Source organism: Glycine max, chromosome 8, assembly GCF_000004515.6.
Source record: "Glycine max cultivar Williams 82 chromosome 8, Glycine_max_v4.0, whole genome shotgun sequence".
NCBI lineage: Eukaryota > Viridiplantae > Streptophyta > Magnoliopsida > Fabales > Fabaceae > Glycine > Glycine max.
The window spans coordinates 234,001-254,950 of NC_038244.2; the positions used below are offsets into that span (position 1 = coordinate 234,001).

Here is a 20,950-nt window from a genome sequence, read left to right on the forward strand (position 1 = left end):
TCCTCCCTGTTCATTTGATTAATTCCAATTTCCAAATCACAAGCTATCACTATTTTTTTATTTCCCTTTGCTATCATCCTTATAATATCCTCTATGCCTTTCATTTGTCCTTATTGATTTGCATTGTCTCCCTCGACTGTCGCATTCTAAGATTAGTTATAAGTTATATCATGATGAGGATATATGGCTAAACTTGAGTTTCCTGGGAACTCACATTACTTCCATGTGCAACCACTTAATTAAGTAGTCTAGTTTTGATGAAATTTTAATATTAAGTGAACAAAATTTTAAAAATAAAAAAGTAACATGAATCCAAATTTTTCTATTAAGTTACACTTCTACATCTCATTTTTTGAAAAACTTAGATGAAAATCTTTTGAAAATATTAAAGTACATACATTAATTTTAGAAAAAGTAAATTATGTGTTAATAGTGTAAAATAATTTTATATAATTTTATTTAATTATAAATTATTACGTAATAAAGTTGTTGATTTTTATAATAGATATGTAAAAAAAATTACAATGATAATACAAAACTATCAAACTCTTAATTTTACTGGTCAAAGACATGTCATAACTTCTTTTCAACCTTCTTATATTCAAACGGTTGATCATTAAAATATTTTTCAGTCAAATACCTTTTTCATCACTCGTGTGTGCGTGAGATTTTTTTTAAAGAATATAAGAAAATGTCAATTATATGATTATTTAAATCTAAATGTTTAATCTATCTAAAACATCATGATGTTTTAGCTTTTTACTTATATTTAAAATTATTATTGAAATACAAAAAATAATTTTATTGAAGTCGATAAAATAATTATAAACTATAAGACTGTTGGCCTGGTCGAAAATCTGAATGTTTAATATAATTTTATATCTAAAATTTAAATTCAAAACTGCTAATTAAAATGAGACAATCAATTGATTTGATAGTAGAGGAAATATGTGTGTGTGGAGAGAGATATAAATGAATCTTATCATGTGCACAGGATGTGAAATAATTGTCTTCGACCTATTTGAAGAAAAATGATCGACTCTAATCATTACGAAGCATATATATATATCTTGACCTGATATAATTTGTTTCCTAACCGCGAAACTTGCATGGGTAAATCGTATCAAAGGATCCAAAACTATTTGTTGGCGTAGGAGTTTAATATAATTTGCCTTTCAATAATTTAAGAACATTCATTCCTTCAACTTAGTATTTTGTGCATGACCAAGAATAAAAAGATGATCCCAATCCTCATGAGAAAAGGTATGATTACAATCAGACTATGCAAGTGCTACTTAAACTGCTCCAGAGACTTTATGGTACGCATTAAATGGCCGAATTAATTTGTTGCAAATATTAGTGTAAACTCAAGTTACGCAAGCTTAACTTAAGAAACTAATCCATGATTGATAAATTAATGAAATTATTCAATATAAAGCGATTATAAATTTATTATTGACTGATGTAAATTAGGTTTATTACTCTTACAAGAAGCTGCTGTGATGTTACTACCTTCTTCCCATAATTATTGATAAAAAATATTTAATGGATGTAAAATATTTATATTTGGTCTAAACCAACCTTTTTAATATCTCATTATTAGTTAAAATATTATTTATAGTAGTTATTAAGGGTATAATTGAAAAAAAAATAAACTTTGAATTTTTATAATATCAATTGCTGTTTTTTTCAAAAGCAATTCTAAAATATCAATTGTTGTGAAACAAAAAAGAGAAAAAAGGGATAAAACATTTGTAATCATGGGAAGTAATCTGTTTCTAAGTTGCATTGGGTTGAACTGTTGAAGTAATCTATTACTTATTTATAATTTGTTAACCCAATCTATTTTTATAGGCTGATTCATTGTCCCATGATCCCATCTTTTCTTTTTCTTTTTTAGAAATTACTTTACAACTAAATAGACGGCAATAGATTCCTCCTAGCCACTAAGCTATCCTTATATCTACTCGGGCGGGATTCACAATGTTTTTTTTATTATTATTATTCTCTTTAATGCAATTCTATTAATACCATATAAATTTTATTGCACTATGAAAAAACTTTCCTTATTTATTCATTAGTCAGTATCAAAATTTGAAAATATCAAAATATGGAAGGATATTACCGGAGTACCGACAAAACTATATTTCAACATTTTTGCTCCGACCACTAAAAACTAAAAAGAAACTCCTTAGACTGTGTTTGGAAAGCAGTTTGAATGGTGTTGAATAGTTTTTTTTTTTTTTTTGCTGGTTAGAATGGTGTTGAATAGATTTTATTTTTTTCTGGTTAGAATGGTGTTGAATAGATATTTTGCACATTTCGATAAAAAAAATAATCTAAAGAATGGTAGTGCTGGATTAACATTATGGCCAATGTAATAGCTATATAAACACACTTAATTCTAAAAATGATAAAATAAAAAACAAATACAAATTCACTAGCTTGCTACTTTTACAATGAGTTTTTGTTTTAGCAATTTACACTATAATAAATAAAAATTGCGAAAGTATTTTATGAATTTTAATACATAAAATAAAAAATATCATATGCATGTATTTTTTCTTATTATATTATATGACTTATCTCATTTTTCTCTTTATTTTTCTCTCTCTCTCTCTTCAATATCTGACTTGGTGTATATCTTGATAGAGTAAAGTACATACAATAACTTACATCATCAATCATCAATCATCATGCATTAAATTGGATTTATGGATTTGACTTGCAGGTAGTCTGTTTACCCTGCGAACTAAATAGGTTAGGAGGAGATAATATATCAATCTATTTTTTTATATTCATAAAAATTAAACTTAGATAGTAAAAAATTTAGAACAATTCATATATACTCAATTAAGTTAATATAATTGTGTCATTTTGGTGACGCCTGACGCACAATATCCATATATAATCATGCAAGGAAACAAAAAAATATATATTATAAACAAGACGAACTTGGCTGGTGTAGAGAAGAAAGAGCCAAAAGTAGCAAGCTAGTGAATTGTTTGACATTTTGAACCTGCAGCAGCCAAAACTAGACTCCACCGAAAGAACTTAAAAAAAAAAACATTTCGGAATCTAAATATAATATATGAGCTGAACAAGGAAAAGCAGGAGGAATACAATGTTGAGCTCTTAGTTTTTCTCATACAAACAAACTCATCTCACCGTGTTATGTTAATGAAAATGACTTGTTTTCTAGTTGTCAATTCCATACCATACCCCATCTATCAACGTGATTTGTGATTATAAGAAGATTGAACTAATGTATTATACCTCTTGCTATCTCCGCCTATGCGCCTATATTTATATTTGTTGATAACCACATTCTCTCTCCATCTTTCAAAGAAGCAACTTCCATAGACTAATATGGGTTTGTTCAAAAGCAAGGGCGTGGTTTATAGGCCAGTGAAGGATGTTAACTTAGGCTCTGATAGCACTGAATTCTATCTCCAAGCCAATGTCAAAGGTTCATAATTCATTGACTTTTATTGCCATGTCTTGCTACTTGTTCTGTTTATCTTTATTTTTGCGTTACATGGTTGATTTTCTTCATTCATGGCAAGTTTATCATGGTCTACTTTCATAGTTAATTAATACTTAATAGTAATATTTGCAACTCTCTGGCATCAGAGAAGGTTATGAATAAGTGGATGTTAGCACACAATGAAATATTTCCCAGCTTTAAATTGATTTATCTAGTTTAGAATTTAATATTTATTTATATCAGAATTATTATTGGTTGTCAGAAAGTCTTAATAGTTGGTAATGATCATTGTTTCAATTATAGCTCCCCGCATGACAGGAATCCTGGTCAAGATTTTCACTTGGTTCTTGGAGTCTCCAATATTGGGATCCTTGCTATTTTATATATTGAAGGGAAACAATCTTATTCATAAGGTAAGCTCTTGGTCCATGCTCAGTTCATTCCATTTTCATGAAATCTTGTTCCAGTTGAAGCAAAATTTCATTCTCTTTGTGTACTGACAACATTTTTTTCTCTATATATGATTGGAGAGACTAGTGGTGTGGATATCACTTAAATAGCAATTTTCTTTTCCCAATTCTTAGCCAATTTTTATTTTAATTTTTTTTGCAGCTTATTACAAATGCAGAGTTAGAAGAGTCACCCCTCTTTGTTCCCTCACATCATTTTGAAGGTTCGTTATTTTCCAGTAGGTTCTTTCCATCAGGTACAAAAGTGATTAAGTGAGAGATTAGCTGCGTGATGGTGTGAACATGGATATTATTTTGATTGCAGTTGTCATAATTCATAAATCACGTTGACATATTGTTCTTTTATGTTTTAGATGTGTATTTATCTCAAATAACTAAATTTTCTCAGGATATTCTTAAATGGAAAGGAAATCTCTGATTTCAGTTTATTCTTGCAGACCACAAAGAGCAAGAAGTCAAATGCTTAGATTCTGCTTTAACTCCACAAGAACAAGTTCAACTTGCAATAGAGTGCTTACCTACATCTTCAGAAAAAGCACATAATGAAACAAACCCTTCGTTCTCTCGTTGGACCATAATGGATTATTCCAGAGCCTACAGTTCGGGAGATATAACACCACTCATGGTATTTTATCACTTAGATATTCTTACAATCATATTCTTTTGATATGTCCCCACCCTATCATTATCGAGATAACTCATCAACACCAGCTTGCATAAAGTTCTATTGTTCAAATTTTTACATTGAATAAACATATGAAAGGTTATTTCATTTCATCACATGCCCTTCATACTTGTTGCTCTTAATTCTTATGTACCTTTCCATTCATTAGTTTTCATTTTTCATTTGCACAGGTTGCAGAACGATTTATAGCTGCTATTAATGAATCTTCAAAACCTCCACTCCGAATGGGATTCTTTATTAACTACAATGCTGAAGATATACTAAGACAAGCAAATGAATCAACTCTTAGGTATCAGAAAGGTACTATATAGCATTTTCAATTGTCAATTCAAAAGGGTAACAATCCTCTTTCAAATCCTGGGATCTCTGGATGATGTAATTTGATGACGGTGTTATTGAAAGTTGAAACTTTTAAATCTGAATGGTTTTCATGTGATATGAAATCCAGAAGTAAGATGTATACCATTTACCTTTGTGTTTCACTAAAAATTTATGACTTATATGCTGATTTGTCTTCAACCTTCTTCAGATTCTCATTTGGTGCATGTTGTTTTTGCAGGGACACCAATCTCTGTGCTAGATGGAGTTCCAGTTGCTATCAAGGATGAAATGGATTGTTTGCCATATCCAACTACAGGTAATGCAATGTGTTGTCTTATCACTAATGTGTTTTGTATTTAAAATTTCAAATGTTTTAGCGGTTGATCTAATTTTCACTTGACTATCTACAAATGGAGTCCTCTAGGAGGTACAAAGTGGTTGCACAAAGAAAGGCTTTGTACAGATGATGCTTGCTGTGTTAAGCGTCTGAGATTATGTGGTGCCATACTTGTTGGGAAGACTAATATGCATGAACTTGGGGTTGGAACTAGTGGCATCAATCCACATTATGGGTATGAAACCGTGAGTTATACAACCTATATTTTATTCACATTATGTTACATCTTTTGTGACTTCTGAACTATGCAGTAAATTAATTCATGACAAGAGTATGCATGTTTATTTACTTCCGTAGGGCTGCTAGAAACCCATATGATATCAATAAGATTTCAGGAGGTTCTTCTAGTGGATCTGCTGCTGTGGTGTCTGCAGGGTTGTGCCCCGTTGCCCTTGGTGTTGACGGGGGAGGTATTTTATTTATATTATGAAAGATCAAAGGCTAATCATTCATTATTGCTTATATGCTTTTTACACATTTATGTTTTAGCCAAAGTGAGATGAATTTACTAGATAAGTCCATGTCAGTAGGTATATGAAAATTTAGTCTGCAATCTACATTCAAACAACAAAGCTGGTTGAATTAATATTGTATTAGCATGCTTGTTCAGGTTCTGTGAGGATGCCTGCATCTCTTTGTGGTGTAGTTGGTCTAAAACCAACTTTTGGCCGTGTACCTCATTCTGGGTGGGTATGCAAATTTGTTTTCTCATGTTTGAAAAAATTGAGAGGATTGTGATGATTTAAAAGAATGATCTTGCCCTATGTTCAGAGTCCTTCCTCTAAACTGGACAGTTGGGATGGTTGGAATACTAGCAGGCACTGTTGAGGATGCATTGATCACGTCAGTAGTTCTTTCTATAATTTTCTTTCTTCAAGGAAGTTTTAAGATTGGTTTTACATCTTCTAATATTTCAATATTTACAGTTATGCAGCTATTGGTGGAGAAATTTCATCCCATCAGTCCTCTAATATGCTTGTAAGAACCTTTTTTTTTTTTTTCTCTCAAATTCTAAATGATTTTTCCACTAGTAATTTTTCAATGGACTCCTTTCTATGCTTGAAATTTTCACATGGCTAATGAAGTTCAACAAACTGGTCTGAATTTAACTTGCTACTAATCTTATTTAATTTCTGAAAATAATTTGTGCACTGCCTTAGACCAAGATAAATCTTCCACTATTACCATTGACAAAGTCCATATGTGACATCAAGTTGGCAAAATATGGGAAGGTCAGAAACCGTTTCCTTGTCCTGAATATAGATTATTCATTCCCACATATTGAAAAAATAGGTTGTTCTAACATCATTTACACCCTCTAACCACTAATTCCATCAATTAGTGGTTTGATGATTGCAGTGATGATGTCAGATTATGCTGCTCCCATGCCATGAGAAAGCTTCAGGATCATTATGGTTGGAAGGTACTGCAAATTTAACCCAAAAAAGAAGAGTCTTAAATGCTGACTTTGTTATCTTGCTTAACAAATTTTTAGAAGCAACCTATTAAGGGTAGAAAAACCCCCCGAAAGAGCTTTTGCAATACAAATATTAAACTTCTCATTAAGAAATAGAAAAGTGATTATGTTAGGAAGAAGGACTTACAGGAGGAAGAGGCAAGAATGCTGAGCTGGCAGTGAGATTTGCTGAGTAGTGCTTGTCTGCTACTAGGGAACATTCCTAACCAATTCTGTTATTGTAAAGATTCCTAGAGGATCAGGAAATCACAATTCTGTTAGTAGAAGGCACTATGTATATAGCTATGTAAATAACAGCAAAGGAATGAGAATTATAATCCTTCCTTATCTTTGGCTTTTCTTCTTTAGCTTTCCTTCTCTTCCTCATGGAGACCCTGGTCCTTGAAACCAGTTTCTGAGTTGCAGACTCGTAACAAATTACTTACTTACTAACCTTCCAACCTTATTTTAAACATACAAGACAATTGATGTCACTATCCCAGACATAGAAGCAATGCGCCTAGCACATTACTTAACAATTGGATCAGAGTGTTCCACTTGGTTTGATTCTTTTGGAGAAAAGTATGCAATCCTAAACCCTTGGCTTTCTTCTTTATTACTGTCCTCTAAATTGACAGAGGGGTTGATTGCTGACATTACTAAAACTACTACCAAAGACATTTTGCAGAATTTGGATGGGACGCAAGGGTAGCACTTAATATCTACGGTGCTTTCAGTGGCAAGGAGTACATTAAAGCTCAGAAACTGAGGTAAGCTATGACCTGGTTTTGTTAATGAGTGATATGAAAAATTAGGATGAGAAATTCAGGTAACGAGAGTTTAAACTCAATAAACTGAAACCACAATAATAGAAAACAGAGGCAACATTTTGTCATCATCTTGACAACTATGCATTCCTCTCTTTGCTAAATATTTTGCTTTTGTAGTCTAATCTTCTTCTCTGGTCAGCAGCACAATATTACTTAGTCAGTGTAACTAATTTGGTCACTGGCATCAGAATAGAGTCATAAAGGCTAAGTTTCAAGATTTAATATTATAGTATGAATTATCGAAACAATACTAGAAAGTAGAAACCCTGCCGATTATTGAGTTCTGGCTAGTAAATCTTAATTCTTGTGCACTATTTTCCAAAATCCAAGAAATTTTTCTCAAACTCAATACTATCATATTTAGTTGAAAATATATATATGACCATAACATTTGCCACGTATGAGGGTTTTTGTAGGCTTGTAAGGTGATACATGGTTGTTTAATTATGGTCAGGAATCGCCAGTTGCAGTTTCACATGAAAATATTTGCTGAGGCAGATGTCATTGTGTCACCAACAACAGGGTTTGTCCTGTTTTCTCATAAGTCATAATGCCTTTCTTTCTTTGGATTGGTAGCAATTTTTTCTTAGGTAATAACACATTGCCTAATATTTGTAACAGTGTGACTGCATACTCGATTCAAGATGATGCACTGAAGACTGGTGAACTTGACTACGTAAATGGAGGTATAAATGAAATTCATATTTGTAGTGACATTTAAAGCTATTGGTGGCATAAATACCCAGAATGCTTATAATAAAGTGTACCATTTGCCACCATTTCAGCTGCACTTGTTCGGTATTCCATATCAGGAAACTTCCTAGGACTTCCTGCTGTAACTGTACCGGTATGATTATGTTTTCCTTTTACTTAGTTACTCCTTTAATGTTACTTACTTACACTTACACCCCAATAGTTAGCTTGTGTTTGGTCTACCTATCAAATACTACATTATTTTTTGAGTTTAACAGAGTCAGTACATAAGTTTGTATGCTATCAACGAATTAGAAATCATTATTTTTATAATTTTTAAGGAAGTTATTATCAAGTCAACAAACTTATAATGCATTATAGTTTGTAATTAAATAACAATTTAATTTATTTTTACCTATTCTTTTTTGGGGTAAATTACAATTTTAGTCTTTCTTTAATTCTTGATACACAATTTTGATCCCTTATATTTTTTTTTTCCCGTGATTTCAGTCCCTACAATTTTGGTTAAATATTTAATTTTGCATACATTTTATTATTTTTATTTTGACTCAATTAAACTCTTAATCCCACATTTATAAAGATACCATCAATAAATAATTTAATTAATTAAAATAAGTGTATGTAAAATTGACAACTGGAATAAACTTGCATATCTCTAAAATATGGGAAATAAAGTCGTGGAGAAAATAGAAAGATTAAAATTATAAGTTTTTTTGTTAAGATTAAGTGATGGCGCTTTTTCTTTTAAAAGAAAATGATAGCTCTATGATCCATTCATCACAGGTTGGATACGACAAATTGGGTTTGCCCATTGGGCTTCAGTTCATAGGAAGGCCTTGGGCCGAAGCAACACTGATCCACTTGGCATTTGCAATGCAGGTAATTGAATTCCTTGGTTTGTGACTGAAAGTGGGGTCACTAACTAGTCACTACTACATAATACGTAGCATGTGACAAATCATTATTTTTTTTGTCATCGGAGTGGTGATCCAAAATTAAGTACTAACATCATGGTGCTGTAATGATCTCAGGCCATATGCTTGTCAGAATACAGAAAGCCAAAGATATTTTATGATCTGATAAAAAAAAGTTAAATGGGGTCAGGCATATCAGAAGCAAGTATGCAGTATGCACAAGCAGGGTAGCATGTCTTTTCAAGCCAAAGCATATATAGCCATGTTATCTTTGCTTGATTTATTGGGAGTCCTTTTCTTCATTTATTTTTTGTAATTAACACAGGTCATGCACATGATGGCAAGTTTCGATCATATCATTCAAAAGCAATAGTGCTGTAGCAGCGGCTTATACATGGATTGAACTAATAAAATTTAGGTTCGGAAATGAAGAATGAGAATGAACAAAACAAATTCTACTTTTGTATAATAAGATCCTATGGTAATATGTGACATGACTTGTTTTTATGGGCCTTTTTTTGGGATGGGATACTATATCTTTTTAGTTTTTATGATATAATGAGTTATTATGTTATTTTGTAATAAGTTTCAAAATTTTATTATATTGAGCTTATTTGTTTCTTTTGCTTGAATCTCAAATTGTAACTTGTGAATGTATTATCTTTTAAATATTAATATTTGATGTATTAATTTAAAAGTATGATAATATTATCATTAGTCATTTGAAGAGTATAATGTGTTAGAAGAATGGTTATTTTACATAAATGTTATATATAATAAAAAATTAATATTATATCATTTATATTCTTAAAAAATAATAAGAGAATTTTTTTAAAAAAATCATAGATTGATGATTCATTCGGTAATGAAAAAAAAATGAACTTAGATAATGGTAGCAAATATAGCAGTCGGTTATGATAGGAAGTGAAAACTCTATAGAACCAAAAATTACAGGAGCCAAAATCCATGTTTGAAAAAAAATATATAACTCATATTATTGAAAAAGGTCCTACCGGGAGTCGAACCCAGGTCGCTGGATTCAAAGTCCAGAGTGCTAACCACTACACCATAGAACCGTTGTAGTTTATATGGAGTCACATATTTTATTTGAAATAACAAATATCGGTTTGATTTGCTACATCCGCAATATTTTAACTACAGAAAAACTTGACAACAATAAATTTAAAGTGCAAAAGAAAACAACAGCTCTTTATTGGGATTTTTTTAAAAACCACTTATCCAGAAGTTTGAAAAGGGGAAAAGTCATTTGACAAAAAAATTAGTAAGAGGCTTCTGGTCTGATAGTGAAACAAGAACCTACTGTAACTTTTAAAGTATGTATGTAAAAAAAAAAAAAACAACCTACTATGTCGTTGGATTTTACACCATCATATTTTAACCCACAATTTTAATACATTATGTTTGTTTAATGTAAAAAAATTTACACTGTGATTTAATTACAATTGATCATATATAATAAATATATTAATTTTTATATAATTATTTTAAAAATTATAATAACCATAATTTATGATTAAACGAAAATGCAATACTTTACCTCAGTACATAATTATAATTATTGAAGTCTCTTGTTTATAAGTCTTTAAGTGTTTTTTTATTTATTTTCAATGAATTGAATTCTTGAGTTGGTCCCTCTGTTGAGGTTAGTATTCACGTGTGTGGGGTAGGAGCTACTACCACCATGCTTTGCCTTCTATTTCTTATTTATTGCTCTTTATTTCGTTTTCATTTCTCCTTTTCATGTATTTTGTTTTTCTTTCCATGATTGAATGCTAAATAATTGGGGGCGGTTATCAATCCAATTTAATTTGTGAATCTCGTCCATTAGTTTCAACTCCAAAAAATAAAATACATATTATTTTCTTAATTAAGTTGTCGTGTTAACTAGACTTAACTTCATAGATTTAATTATTAATATTATTTTGATCCAAATAAAATTCAACTTGAATTCTTTAGGCAAATTCTCGATTCAAGTTTTATAAATGTAAAAAGATTTGATTAAAGAAAAAATCTCCATTGTAAAAGCCGGTTAAATTTTTTGGCTAAGATTAATTATTAATAAAATCAACAATATTTTATACTTGGACATGATAATCATTCTTTTATAAAAAAATGCAACTTAATTATCTCCGAATTGGATGTTATTGTATTATATTATACATTTTTTTTTCATTCAATTAATTTAACCAACTCAAATTACCCCCTTCAACTTTTCTCTTCTATCCTATTATTTTTATTTTTTATTATTTTAGTTTAGTTTTATTAATATTTATAAAATAAATTAAAATATATAGATACGTAAAGTGACCAATCTCATTTTTTTCAATGTTATTTTATTTTTTATTAATATTTTTATTTAAAAAATAAAATTAGAAATATGTAAACCCCAAAAGTTTTATTAGGTTGGATTAGTAAAGAAAAATTGGCAAACTAGATCTTATCCAACCTATTTATATTGTTCTGTTCAAATTTACTTATATTTGGAGTTTTTATTTTATCTTTTTTAACTGAAAGATCACTTTTATTATGGAAAAAAATATGTTTGTTTAAAATTTTGAAAAGAAAATCAGAATCTATAAAATTAGATTTATGATTATTTTGAAGAATTCTCTTGAATGTCTTCTAAAAAGGCTAAAGTTGTAATAACTTTTAAATAAAAATCATTTTTTATAATTGTAACCACCACTATTTTCTTAAAATCTACAACAAATAAATCAGATTTTTATGTATTCTTTTTTTTAAAAAAAACTTTAAATAAACAGTTTCTTAATATAATTAGATTATTTTATTAGGATTGACATAAATCTATTTGGTATTAAATAATTAACAAAGAAACTAAGCACTAGCACAAATGGGTGCTGGCGCACTTGGCTAGCGCGTAGCTCTGATAGCGTTAGAGTAATCCTAAGATCGAGAATTCTTATCACTCTCACCTTAATTTTTTTTAATTTCGCCTATAACATTATTTTTATTTAGTATTTATCATTCTTGCACAATTGATTAACAGACAAATTATTTGAGAAATTAAGTTGGTATCAATGCCATAAATAACCAATTGTAATGATTTATCTCAGCGTAATTTGCGCTAGAAGGTACAAATAATTTATTTTGTACCTTGAATATGGAGGGATACCACTACCCGCTGTTGAATTGCAAAAGGAATAGGTCAACGATAGTTAGAAGAGAACATTTTATAATTTGGACTTTTATGTATTGCTATTTTTGCTTTGAACATTTTCAAGCATTACTTTTTTCGTAAATACGTGACATTGGATTCATATACGTTGAATCCATGAGATAAAAAATGAATAACCCAAATTTACAACTCAACCTCAACCTTATCCTTTCTAGCTTCTCCACAATTCCCTTCAGTGAGTTCCTCTTTTGCTTCTAGGGATGAACTTACCAAAGCCATTACGGCTTTTCTCATTGGTAATTGATGAGTTTAACGAAACGGGTGACTCAGAATCTTTTTTGGGCAAGCTCAAATCACTATGATGTGGTTTCAAATGTTCACCACCATTTTGGTGACCTTTTGTGACTTCACAAGTTGACTCCATAGGGTTGTCTGAATCAAGTAGAAAGTCTTCCAAAGTTGCAAGGGACTTTAACTGTTGTCCAAGAGATGCAATGGTCTTCTGGCACTCAGCAAATCTACTAGCAGCCAGTGCTAGATCCTTTTCCTGCAGAGAACATGCCAAGCTCTTTATATGAAAAAGTATAAAATGGGCAACGCAAGATTTTTTGTTAATAAAAAACTATCTTTTGTATTTGTCTATTTAGGCACCAAATGCATTTCCAATAAGTCTTGTGGGGTGACACATATCAGTTGGTCTGAAATTTAGCCTCAAATTCTCACTAATATGATATGTGATTACATTTGATATATAAACTGCAACAGAAAGGAATTGGGAGCAATGCAAGTATGGTCTTGAAAAGCCTTGGTAAAATGGGCAGAGATGTGAGCCACAGGCTAGAGATTATTATACTCTACTCAAATAGGCTACAAGCATAATTGTACAAATCATGCTACTATATAGTACTTTGGACTTCAGAAGCAGAGAAGTTGCTTGACTAGCAAGTCAACAACAACTAAAAGATTTGTCGATAGATCATTAGACCATGGTTTATGATTACAAGGTTTCTCTAAACCTGCCGCACACACAAATTTTTCCATCAAAATAGATAGCAAAAGATTGAAGAATCATATTTATCCATGTTGCACTTGACAAAATTCATAATAAAAGAACAATGCCAGAAGGTGAGGCTTAAAATATTAGGTTTCCTAATAAGTGTTGGCAAACTGACCTGTTTTAACTTCAAATCGAGATTAACACCTTCCGTATGTTTTATCTCAGTGTCTTGCTGAACTTGAACTTTGTGCTTCATTTTTGAAAGCTCAACCTCCAAATTTCCGCATTTGATTGAATTCTCAGTGGACAAAGCTCGCTCCTTATGAATCTCTTCCTCCAAAGAACGAATTTTTGAAATCAGTTCTTCAACCTCAGTTTCAGTATGTTTGAGTGTAGACTCAACTATCTCCTTCTTTGCTTTTGTTGCTTTCAGTTCTTCACATGCTTCTTGATTTGATTTTTTTGCAAGAGCTAACTGAGTTTGAAACTCTGCTACCTTCAACTCTGCTTCCCTTATCTGACTCTCTGATGTCTCGAGCTGCATTTGGTATTTGGTTAAAACCATGTCTACCTCAACCTTACCTGCTTCCATTTTCTTCAGCTTCTTCTCTAGTTCAACATTCTTTTGAATCATACCTTCCATTTCAGCTTCCATTTTCCCCAGCTTCTTCTCCAATTCAGCATTCTTTTCAATCATAGCTTCTATTTCAGCTTTTATTGTAGCCTGACCAACATTAGATTGATCTGATGCCACTTCTTTCCTAACAAAATTGCTTCCACTTTCACTATCTGGCAATGTAGCAAGCCTTTCCATCTCAAGGAAATCATCCATGAGATTGATCTCAGTTGAAGAGACCACATGATTTTTTCCATTAGCCTTTTCGTTCTTAAATTGATCAAGTTCCATAACGAAAGAAGATGAGCACGAATCGAAACGGCGTAGCTCACATTCATTCATCTCCCAGCCACCTAATTTACGCATATCACTTTCAACTGCAAGTAGCCTATCTCCACTATCTGACATGCTATCTGTGAAGGACTCAACATAAACTGAAGATGCAGTTACAGACCTGTGATCATTGACAGAAAATGTTTTGCGAGTCATGGCTTTCAGTCTACGGCACTCAGCTTCAAGCTTAGCAACCTTCTTGACACTCTCCAAATGTTGTTTGCTAGCTGTCTCAGCTGCTTGAGAACTCAAATCCCTCTCGACTATCCTAAATTCTAGTTCCTCTAGTCGAGATTGCAGCTCATGTTTAAGACTTGAATTCTCATTCTGCACAGCCTCTAGTCTCTGGTGAAGATCAAAATGAATTGACGCAGCAGCATCTGCTTTAGCTGTTTGAAGTTGAGCCTCAAACTCGGCAACTTTCCTCTCAAGTTCAGATTTTTTGGATTCCCAGTCACGAGAACTATTCACAACAGCCTCAACCATCTTTTGCTCTTGCAGTTCTCTAGCTTGTCGAAGCTGCCTCATACACTCTTTGAGTGCCCCATCAAGATGACCAACTCGATCTTCGAGAATTGAGTTCTTCTGCCTTGCAGCATCAAGCTGTTGTTTTAAAGATGACACTTCATTTTCAGCCTTCTCCCAGCCTAAATAAAATGAAAAGCCAATCAATATCTTTCAGTCAATTAACATAGATATTCTGCTAGGAAAAATATATTTTTTCAAATAATTTGGGTTAAACTTCACGATAGCCCGTTAGAGAAGAAGATTGTGATACACATGGCTTCACAAGGTAAGAAAAATGCACCATGGACAAGCAGGTAAAGCACATTTTACTAGACTGTCCTGATATGAGCATAAACTATGGATCATGCAAAGACAAATTTAGCTGTAGTTTTAGACATTCTTCAATCAAAAGCTGCAAACGATAGATCGCTTTGAGAAAGAAACTAATTAGTATACCATATGAAGAATCAACGACTTTAAATATTGCCTGAAATAAAAGTGCGAAATCATTATCTAAAAAAGTTAAGAAAACTTCACCAAGAATTTTCCTTTGTGATCTCCTAAAAGTATCAGTTTTGGGGGTTGAATGCGCCTCAGATTTCTTAGTGATAATAAGTATTTAAGGTAGCATTACTTCTAGTGACATGCATGGAAAGGATCAATCAATAAATACCTGAGACGGCTTCTTCTGCAACTTTAGAATGCTGCTTTACTAAGTCTTCTTTTGCACTAATAGTCAGCAGAGCAGCAGCTAATTTGTCTGTAAGAATCTTCAAACCCGTATCTTCTTTACTTTTTTTGGGGTTACTAACTTCTTCATTCGGTGCAGCCTTAGAGGTGACTTCAGGAGAAAAAGCAGCTTGGGTTGGATATACCTTTACAACATGGAGAAAAGAATCAGATTCATCGTATTACTTTTCCAACTTTACAATATATCTGAAGAAGCAGAATTCTCACACTTAAATGGGAACAAATTAAAGTCCTTTATGCTTAGAAAAGGAACATGTCAATTTAAAACCTGCAGACCAAGCAAAAACCATTGTTTTCTTCTTGACTACACATTACAAGCTATCTCAAGTTACAGTAGGAACAATTAGAGTTATTATTCCAGTCTCTTGTACCATTAACTCAATGGCACCTCTGCAATAAGGCCACCATTTCTATTCAAAAGGGTACAATTTTTTTTATACCCAAGCCTTTAAGTCATATCCCACCCTCTAAATTCTTCGTCTCCTTCAACAAAGAATTTGATTTTCACTTCAGAAAATGACCACAACGCGGACAATCTATGTCACCGACAATTGTAATACATATCCCGGATTGAATTGTCAAAGATAAGACAGAAAGAAATAAAAGGTTTTATAAAATGGTCTGCAACCATAATTGCGACCACAACGTCAAGGTTTTTTAGATCTTGATGGCTGCAATTGTAGGCACATTTATTTGCAATTTTACATAATATCAAGGATGCTGACGAAACCGGAACCGCGCAAACTGTGTGACATTAAGCCTAAAAAGCACATAACAATCTGTGCATTCAAAATGGCAAAACATTGTCAATTAAAACACACTGATACCACTTCTATTCCAATGCCCACCTGTTCATCAGAGAATCTTTCTGAAAGAGATGATATTGAACCAGAACTCTCCGTTTCACCGGGACTTTTCTCAGATGACTTCCTGCGCCAAAGCCAACTCCTCCGGTCCATCTACAATATTATAAGCAAAAGCAACTAGCTCCACCTTCCTTATTCCCACACAATGACCTCACCTAAAACACCATTACGCAACACAAAAAAAAACTCAAAACTTGATCAGGAAAACAAGTCTCAATTGGTATATGACAATAACAACAATCATTGCTATCAAAATCTGCATTCTTCAACGGAAAAAAAAAAACCCCACCACAAGGGAAAAATATGAGAGTGAAGCCAGAATCAAGTTTCAAATAGAACAGAAGCAAGCGGTTAGTTATGAGCTTTGCTTAGAATTCACTTCTCACCCAAACTCATCCACCTCCATTCTCAACTTTTATTGAAAAGCTTCCCATAAAAGGGTAGTGCTTTGAATGGAAGCTTGAAAGGGATCACTCAAATCCCAAACGTCAAAGTTAAAATGAAAAATAAATAAAATAAAAGGAAGGATTTCAAATTTTCAATTAATATTTCATGGCTATTACTCTACACTGGAAATTGTAACAACTTCTCTGACAGTCACCTACCAAGGACTTCTCAAATTGACTCCATTGAATCCAACATTGAGAGAATAAAAATATCTGCAAAAGATGAATTTAAAGTGATTGACCCACTTGAATTATCTCCCGCACGAGATTGCTTAACAAGAAGTTTGACAAGTACCCAATTGAAAGGGACAAGAATGGGATATAGTACCCTCCCAGTGTGTGGAAAGACAAGCTATGGAGATCGGAGAGGAATGTCAGAGGAAATTCTCAGAGTTGAAGGAACATCATGCGAAGATTCAGAAATATTATCCAACACGTTTCCTTGTCACAAATAAAATCCAAAAAATGCAAAAAAAGAAATAATGAAAGAGAGAGAGGGAGGGTGGGGAAGACCATGTGAGGAGAGAGAGAAGAAGAAAAAAGAAATAAATAAAAACGAGAAAAGTGTTATGATGCAAGTTTTAACTTTTTTTGTTGTGTTGTGTTGTTTACTTTGCGGAGATTTGGTGGTAATTATTACATGTCATGGAGATGTGTGCGCCTGTTTTATGTTTTTTATTTTTTATTTCAGACGAGGGGCGCGTTATTCCCGCTCATTGGTCCTTCATTCTCGTTACAAAATCTGATTCGATTTTTGTTACTGTTGGTGTATTTTGTCCTCTGATACTAAGTTACTCACTGTACCTGCTGATGACATGATCCTGTTACGTTACATTCTTCAACGTGCATCATGGTTAGACCACGCTCAGTGAAGCTAATTGAAATTCTTAGATCAAATTAGGACTGGTTAGAATTTATCTCATAAATTGGATAAGAGTCTTTTGATTTTCGTCTAATGATTCTAATTTACCAACTATGTGAATGGTGCCTCAATTTTGATGATGATGTGTACTAGTCATGTTTGCATTGGGTCGCTGATGAAGAGCCTTTCTAAATGGTGCAGAAATCACATTCCCGTCTTAGAATTGAGCTTCACGAATTACCTAAGAATTCCGGTATTTATTTATTTATTTCTCCACCTTAATTATAGGCGAGATTTACTAAATAGAATAATTGTACATGTGGAATGCTAATTTTTTTAAAGAATTTATTTGTATTTATACTTTAATTAAAATGTATTATTTTTCAAGTTAAGTCGAATAGATCAAATATAAGATTAATTAAATTTTTAGTCCTTAAACAAAGTTCTGAATTTTTGGTTTCTAAATTATTTTTTAAAAAATTGATCCTTAAATAATTTGTCATTATTAAAAATAATATTTAGAATTAATGCCTTTTAATAACAAATATTATGTAATGAAATAAGATAAGTTTGTCACAATGTATGTCACATAAATTTTATTATATTACATAAATAATCAATAATTAAAACATTATGTTATTAAAATGTAAAAATAAAAAAGAATAATTATTATTATTCCTACTCTAAGTTTATCACTTAACATATAACATTAACGTCAAAAATTATTTTTAATAATGACAAATTCTTTAAGGATCAGTTTTTTACAAAAATGTTTAAAAACCAAAAATTCAAAATCTCTATAAAAACTAAAAATTTAATTAATCCTTCAATATATATTTTTAAAAGTAATTGTGTCCCCCAAATAAGAGGGACTATTATTAGAAACAAAATTTTTCTTTCAAGAAAATAATAAAATCGTATCCATAACATTTAAACTCAAAATTACTTACTCGACGCGTTGAATAGTGGTTTTAAAGTACAATATAATTTTTAATGACACCTTTATTATTGACATACTTCATAACATTTATTAAACTAATGAGAATTTAACACACACACTCAAAATTAATCTTATTACCATATTATCTTATATTTATTAATATTGAAAGGCACACGTATAAATTAAGAGGATATAGTTTGTACACTATGTAGATGATTTTACTCGATAAATTTTTTACTTTTATGATAATAAATTTAAAAATTATATTAACAATAATTTATGATTAAAAATAATGCAAAAATATTTTATGATATCAGTACATAATCATCAAACTAATAAATTAAACATAGATAATAACTCATCTCCAAACGCTATAACTCATTTACTTGAATTATGCATTTTTTTTATAGTATTGTTTGTAATCGTGATTATACTTTTCTTATCATGAAAAATATTAATAATATTTTATAATATATTTTTTTCAATTTTTTATATTGGTAAAAAATTATTATAAATAACAAAATTTGTAGCTTTTATTTTTTTAAGTTCCGCTCGTAATCTATATCGACGATAAATTATAATTAATAATAAAAAATATATTAAGATGGTATATAATATATTGCTAATTACTTCCTCAAAGGATAAAAAAAAGTCAAATTACGAATGACTTCTTTTAACGAATCGCAAAACCAAGGCAATAATCAGCAAACCTAACCTGTTTGACTTTTTCGGGTTGTATTGTCCAACCAAATTATATTTTTGAATTTTCATTAATGTTATTTAAATCGCAAGGTTGAATTATAAATTAATCGCAAGACCAAGGCAATTAAGTTTGTTTATATTATTTGTATATAAACATTAAACTTTAATTATAATATATTTCATATGCTATCATTGTTATCTTTTTGTACTCATAATATAATTTATAAAAAGTTTTTTTTTTACTTTTATCTTTTTTTACCACACTTCACCACTTTTATAATTTATTGTATATAGGAATATTTTTTTATCGTATATATGAATATGATTTACAATGAAAATACATGAACGGTTTTTACCTTAAAAAACAAAGGATGTATCAAAATGTGAAAGCTTAAAAGAAATCAAATTACACACATATTGATTAAATAAAGTAAAAAAATAAATGAACTTAATCTAGAAAAAAGATACTGAGATAAATTAAGTATCACAACAAATTAATTTACTATCAGAATTTAAATTAACGTATAAGCATGAATTCTCATGCTATGTCATTGTTAAATGTTGAGTTCTCTTAATTAGCATATATTTTTGTAGGGACCGAGGTAATACAGTGGTACATGTATTTCAAATCTTGATATGGAATAAAAAACTCAAATTTTTATCCATATGTGCATCACTTTTAACATTGTTCCGCCATTTCCTAATAGTGGTCTGAATTGATGGATGGAATGTCTCATATATTATTATTTTTGTATTTGAATACAAAAATAAAATAATTCCATTTTTTTAATAATTCTCAGTTAAAAAAACTTAAGTATTTTTTTTTAAGTTTGTGGAGGTATTCAAAATCTCCACTCTGTCCCGAAGTCAAACCTAATACAAAATATCGCACTTACACAAATAAATTATTCACACATATCTAATATAAACAAAAATATATAGGGATTTAAAATAAAATAAAGTCATGTTGGGCACCGATACGTATGTCCTACCCACAAAACATCATTTATTTTATTTTATGCTCGAATTTTCTTCCATCTAAATAACATAATCATCACCTGACAAGGGAAATGAGACACAACTTTAAAAAATATATACGTAACGCTACAAACAAGAACATAATTATTCCCCATATTCAATTGACATCGTGATAATTTAAAGTACAGAAAAATATTAGCCGCTTTGTGTAGCTTCTTTTTATCCCTCTGACAGATAACATAAGCTAGAAAAATAAATGCATCTATAAAAGGAAGTCTACTCTTCAAGGAGTACAAAAATGGAAGGTAGTTAATAATTAAATTTAAACGTTTTATGATTTAGTATGTATTTAGTTAACTAAGCACAACTAATTCCTAAAGTCGATGAGGAGTATATTAATAAATCTCATCTGCTGTAACTTTCAATCAAATCGATATTTTTATTTCGAAATTCAACACAATTAAGTAGTATTATTAGTGTATTTTTTATATTATCAACTAATAAAAAATTCTCTTATAAAAA

At 30.9% G+C, this 20,950-nt stretch overlaps 2 protein-coding genes and 1 non-coding gene across 9 annotated transcripts; 1 reads left to right on the forward strand and 2 right to left on the reverse strand.

Moving 5' to 3' along the window:
- The first annotated feature begins 3,056 nt into the window (after positions 1-3,056).
- Positions 3,057-9,906, forward strand: LOC100784118 (fatty acid amide hydrolase). Of its 3 annotated transcripts, XM_003532317.5 has the most exons (21): positions 3,069-3,469; positions 3,791-3,900; positions 4,100-4,160; positions 4,395-4,582; positions 4,813-4,942; positions 5,202-5,279; positions 5,388-5,535; positions 5,658-5,770; positions 5,971-6,046; positions 6,132-6,203; positions 6,287-6,338; positions 6,521-6,592; positions 6,703-6,783; positions 7,298-7,398; positions 7,494-7,586; positions 8,101-8,169; positions 8,268-8,332; positions 8,432-8,493; positions 9,144-9,239; positions 9,392-9,501; positions 9,600-9,906. In XM_003532317.5, exons 1-20 carry the CDS (start codon positions 3,370-3,372, stop codon positions 9,452-9,454), a joined length of 1,830 nt encoding a protein of 609 aa, XP_003532365.1. In that variant the 5' UTR covers positions 3,069-3,369; the 3' UTR covers positions 9,455-9,501; positions 9,600-9,906. The 3 variants fall into 3 exon arrangements, with proteins under 3 accessions (XP_006584663.1, XP_006584662.1, XP_003532365.1); XM_006584600.4 differs by having other exon boundaries at positions 3,057-3,469; positions 3,806-3,900; positions 9,392-9,906; XM_006584599.4 differs by having other exon boundaries at positions 3,068-3,469; positions 9,392-9,906.
- Positions 9,907-10,278: 372 nt separating this feature from the next.
- TRNAQ-UUG (transfer RNA glutamine (anticodon UUG)) lies at positions 10,279-10,350 on the reverse strand. Its single transcript has one exon. It is a non-coding gene; the product is annotated as a tRNA-Gln (tRNA).
- A 2,121-nt stretch (positions 10,351-12,471) lies between these two features.
- On the reverse strand, positions 12,472-17,588 carry LOC100784648 (filament-like plant protein 3). Of its 5 annotated transcripts, none has more exons than XM_006584601.4 (6): positions 17,275-17,588; positions 17,106-17,159; positions 16,483-16,655; positions 15,558-15,759; positions 13,604-15,024; positions 12,472-12,978 (listed from the first exon to the last, which is right to left on the reverse strand). In XM_006584601.4, the coding sequence occupies exons 3-6, from the start codon at positions 16,591-16,593 to the stop codon at positions 12,664-12,666; spliced, it is 2,049 nt and encodes a 682-aa protein (XP_006584664.1). In that variant the 5' UTR covers positions 16,594-16,655; positions 17,106-17,159; positions 17,275-17,588; the 3' UTR covers positions 12,472-12,663. The 5 variants fall into 5 exon arrangements, with proteins under 5 accessions (XP_006584664.1, XP_014634091.1, XP_040873792.1 ...); XM_014778605.3 differs by having other exon boundaries at positions 17,242-17,467; XM_041017858.1 differs by having other exon boundaries at positions 16,483-17,159; positions 17,275-17,467.
- Between the last annotated feature and the right edge of the window lie 3,362 nt (positions 17,589-20,950).

What these genes read in the sequence shown, in the direction of transcription:
- LOC100784118 (XM_006584599.4), top strand. Translation starts at nt 3,370, where the DNA reads ATGGGTTTGTTCAAAAGCAAGGGCGTGGTTTATAGGCCAGTGAAGGAT. An exon ending in GAGATATAACACCACTCATG is followed by an intron (nt 4,583 to 4,812) that starts GTATTTTATCAC and finishes TCATTTGCACAG; the next exon opens with GTTGCAGAACGATTTATAGC. An exon ending in CCTTGGTGTTGACGGGGGAG is followed by an intron (nt 5,771 to 5,970) that starts GTATTTTATTTA and finishes ATGCTTGTTCAG; the next exon opens with GTTCTGTGAGGATGCCTGCA.
- LOC100784648 (XM_006584601.4), bottom strand. Translation starts at nt 16,593, where the DNA reads ATGGACCGGAGGAGTTGGCTTTGGCGCAGGAAGTCATCTGAGAAAAGT. An exon ending in AAAGATTCTCTGATGAACAG is followed by an intron (nt 15,760 to 16,482) that starts GTGGGCATTGGA and finishes CATGTTGTAAAG; the next exon opens with GTATATCCAACCCAAGCTGC. An exon ending in TGCAGAAGAAGCCGTCTCAG is followed by an intron (nt 15,025 to 15,557) that starts GTATTTATTGAT and finishes CATTTTATTTAG; the next exon opens with GCTGGGAGAAGGCTGAAAAT.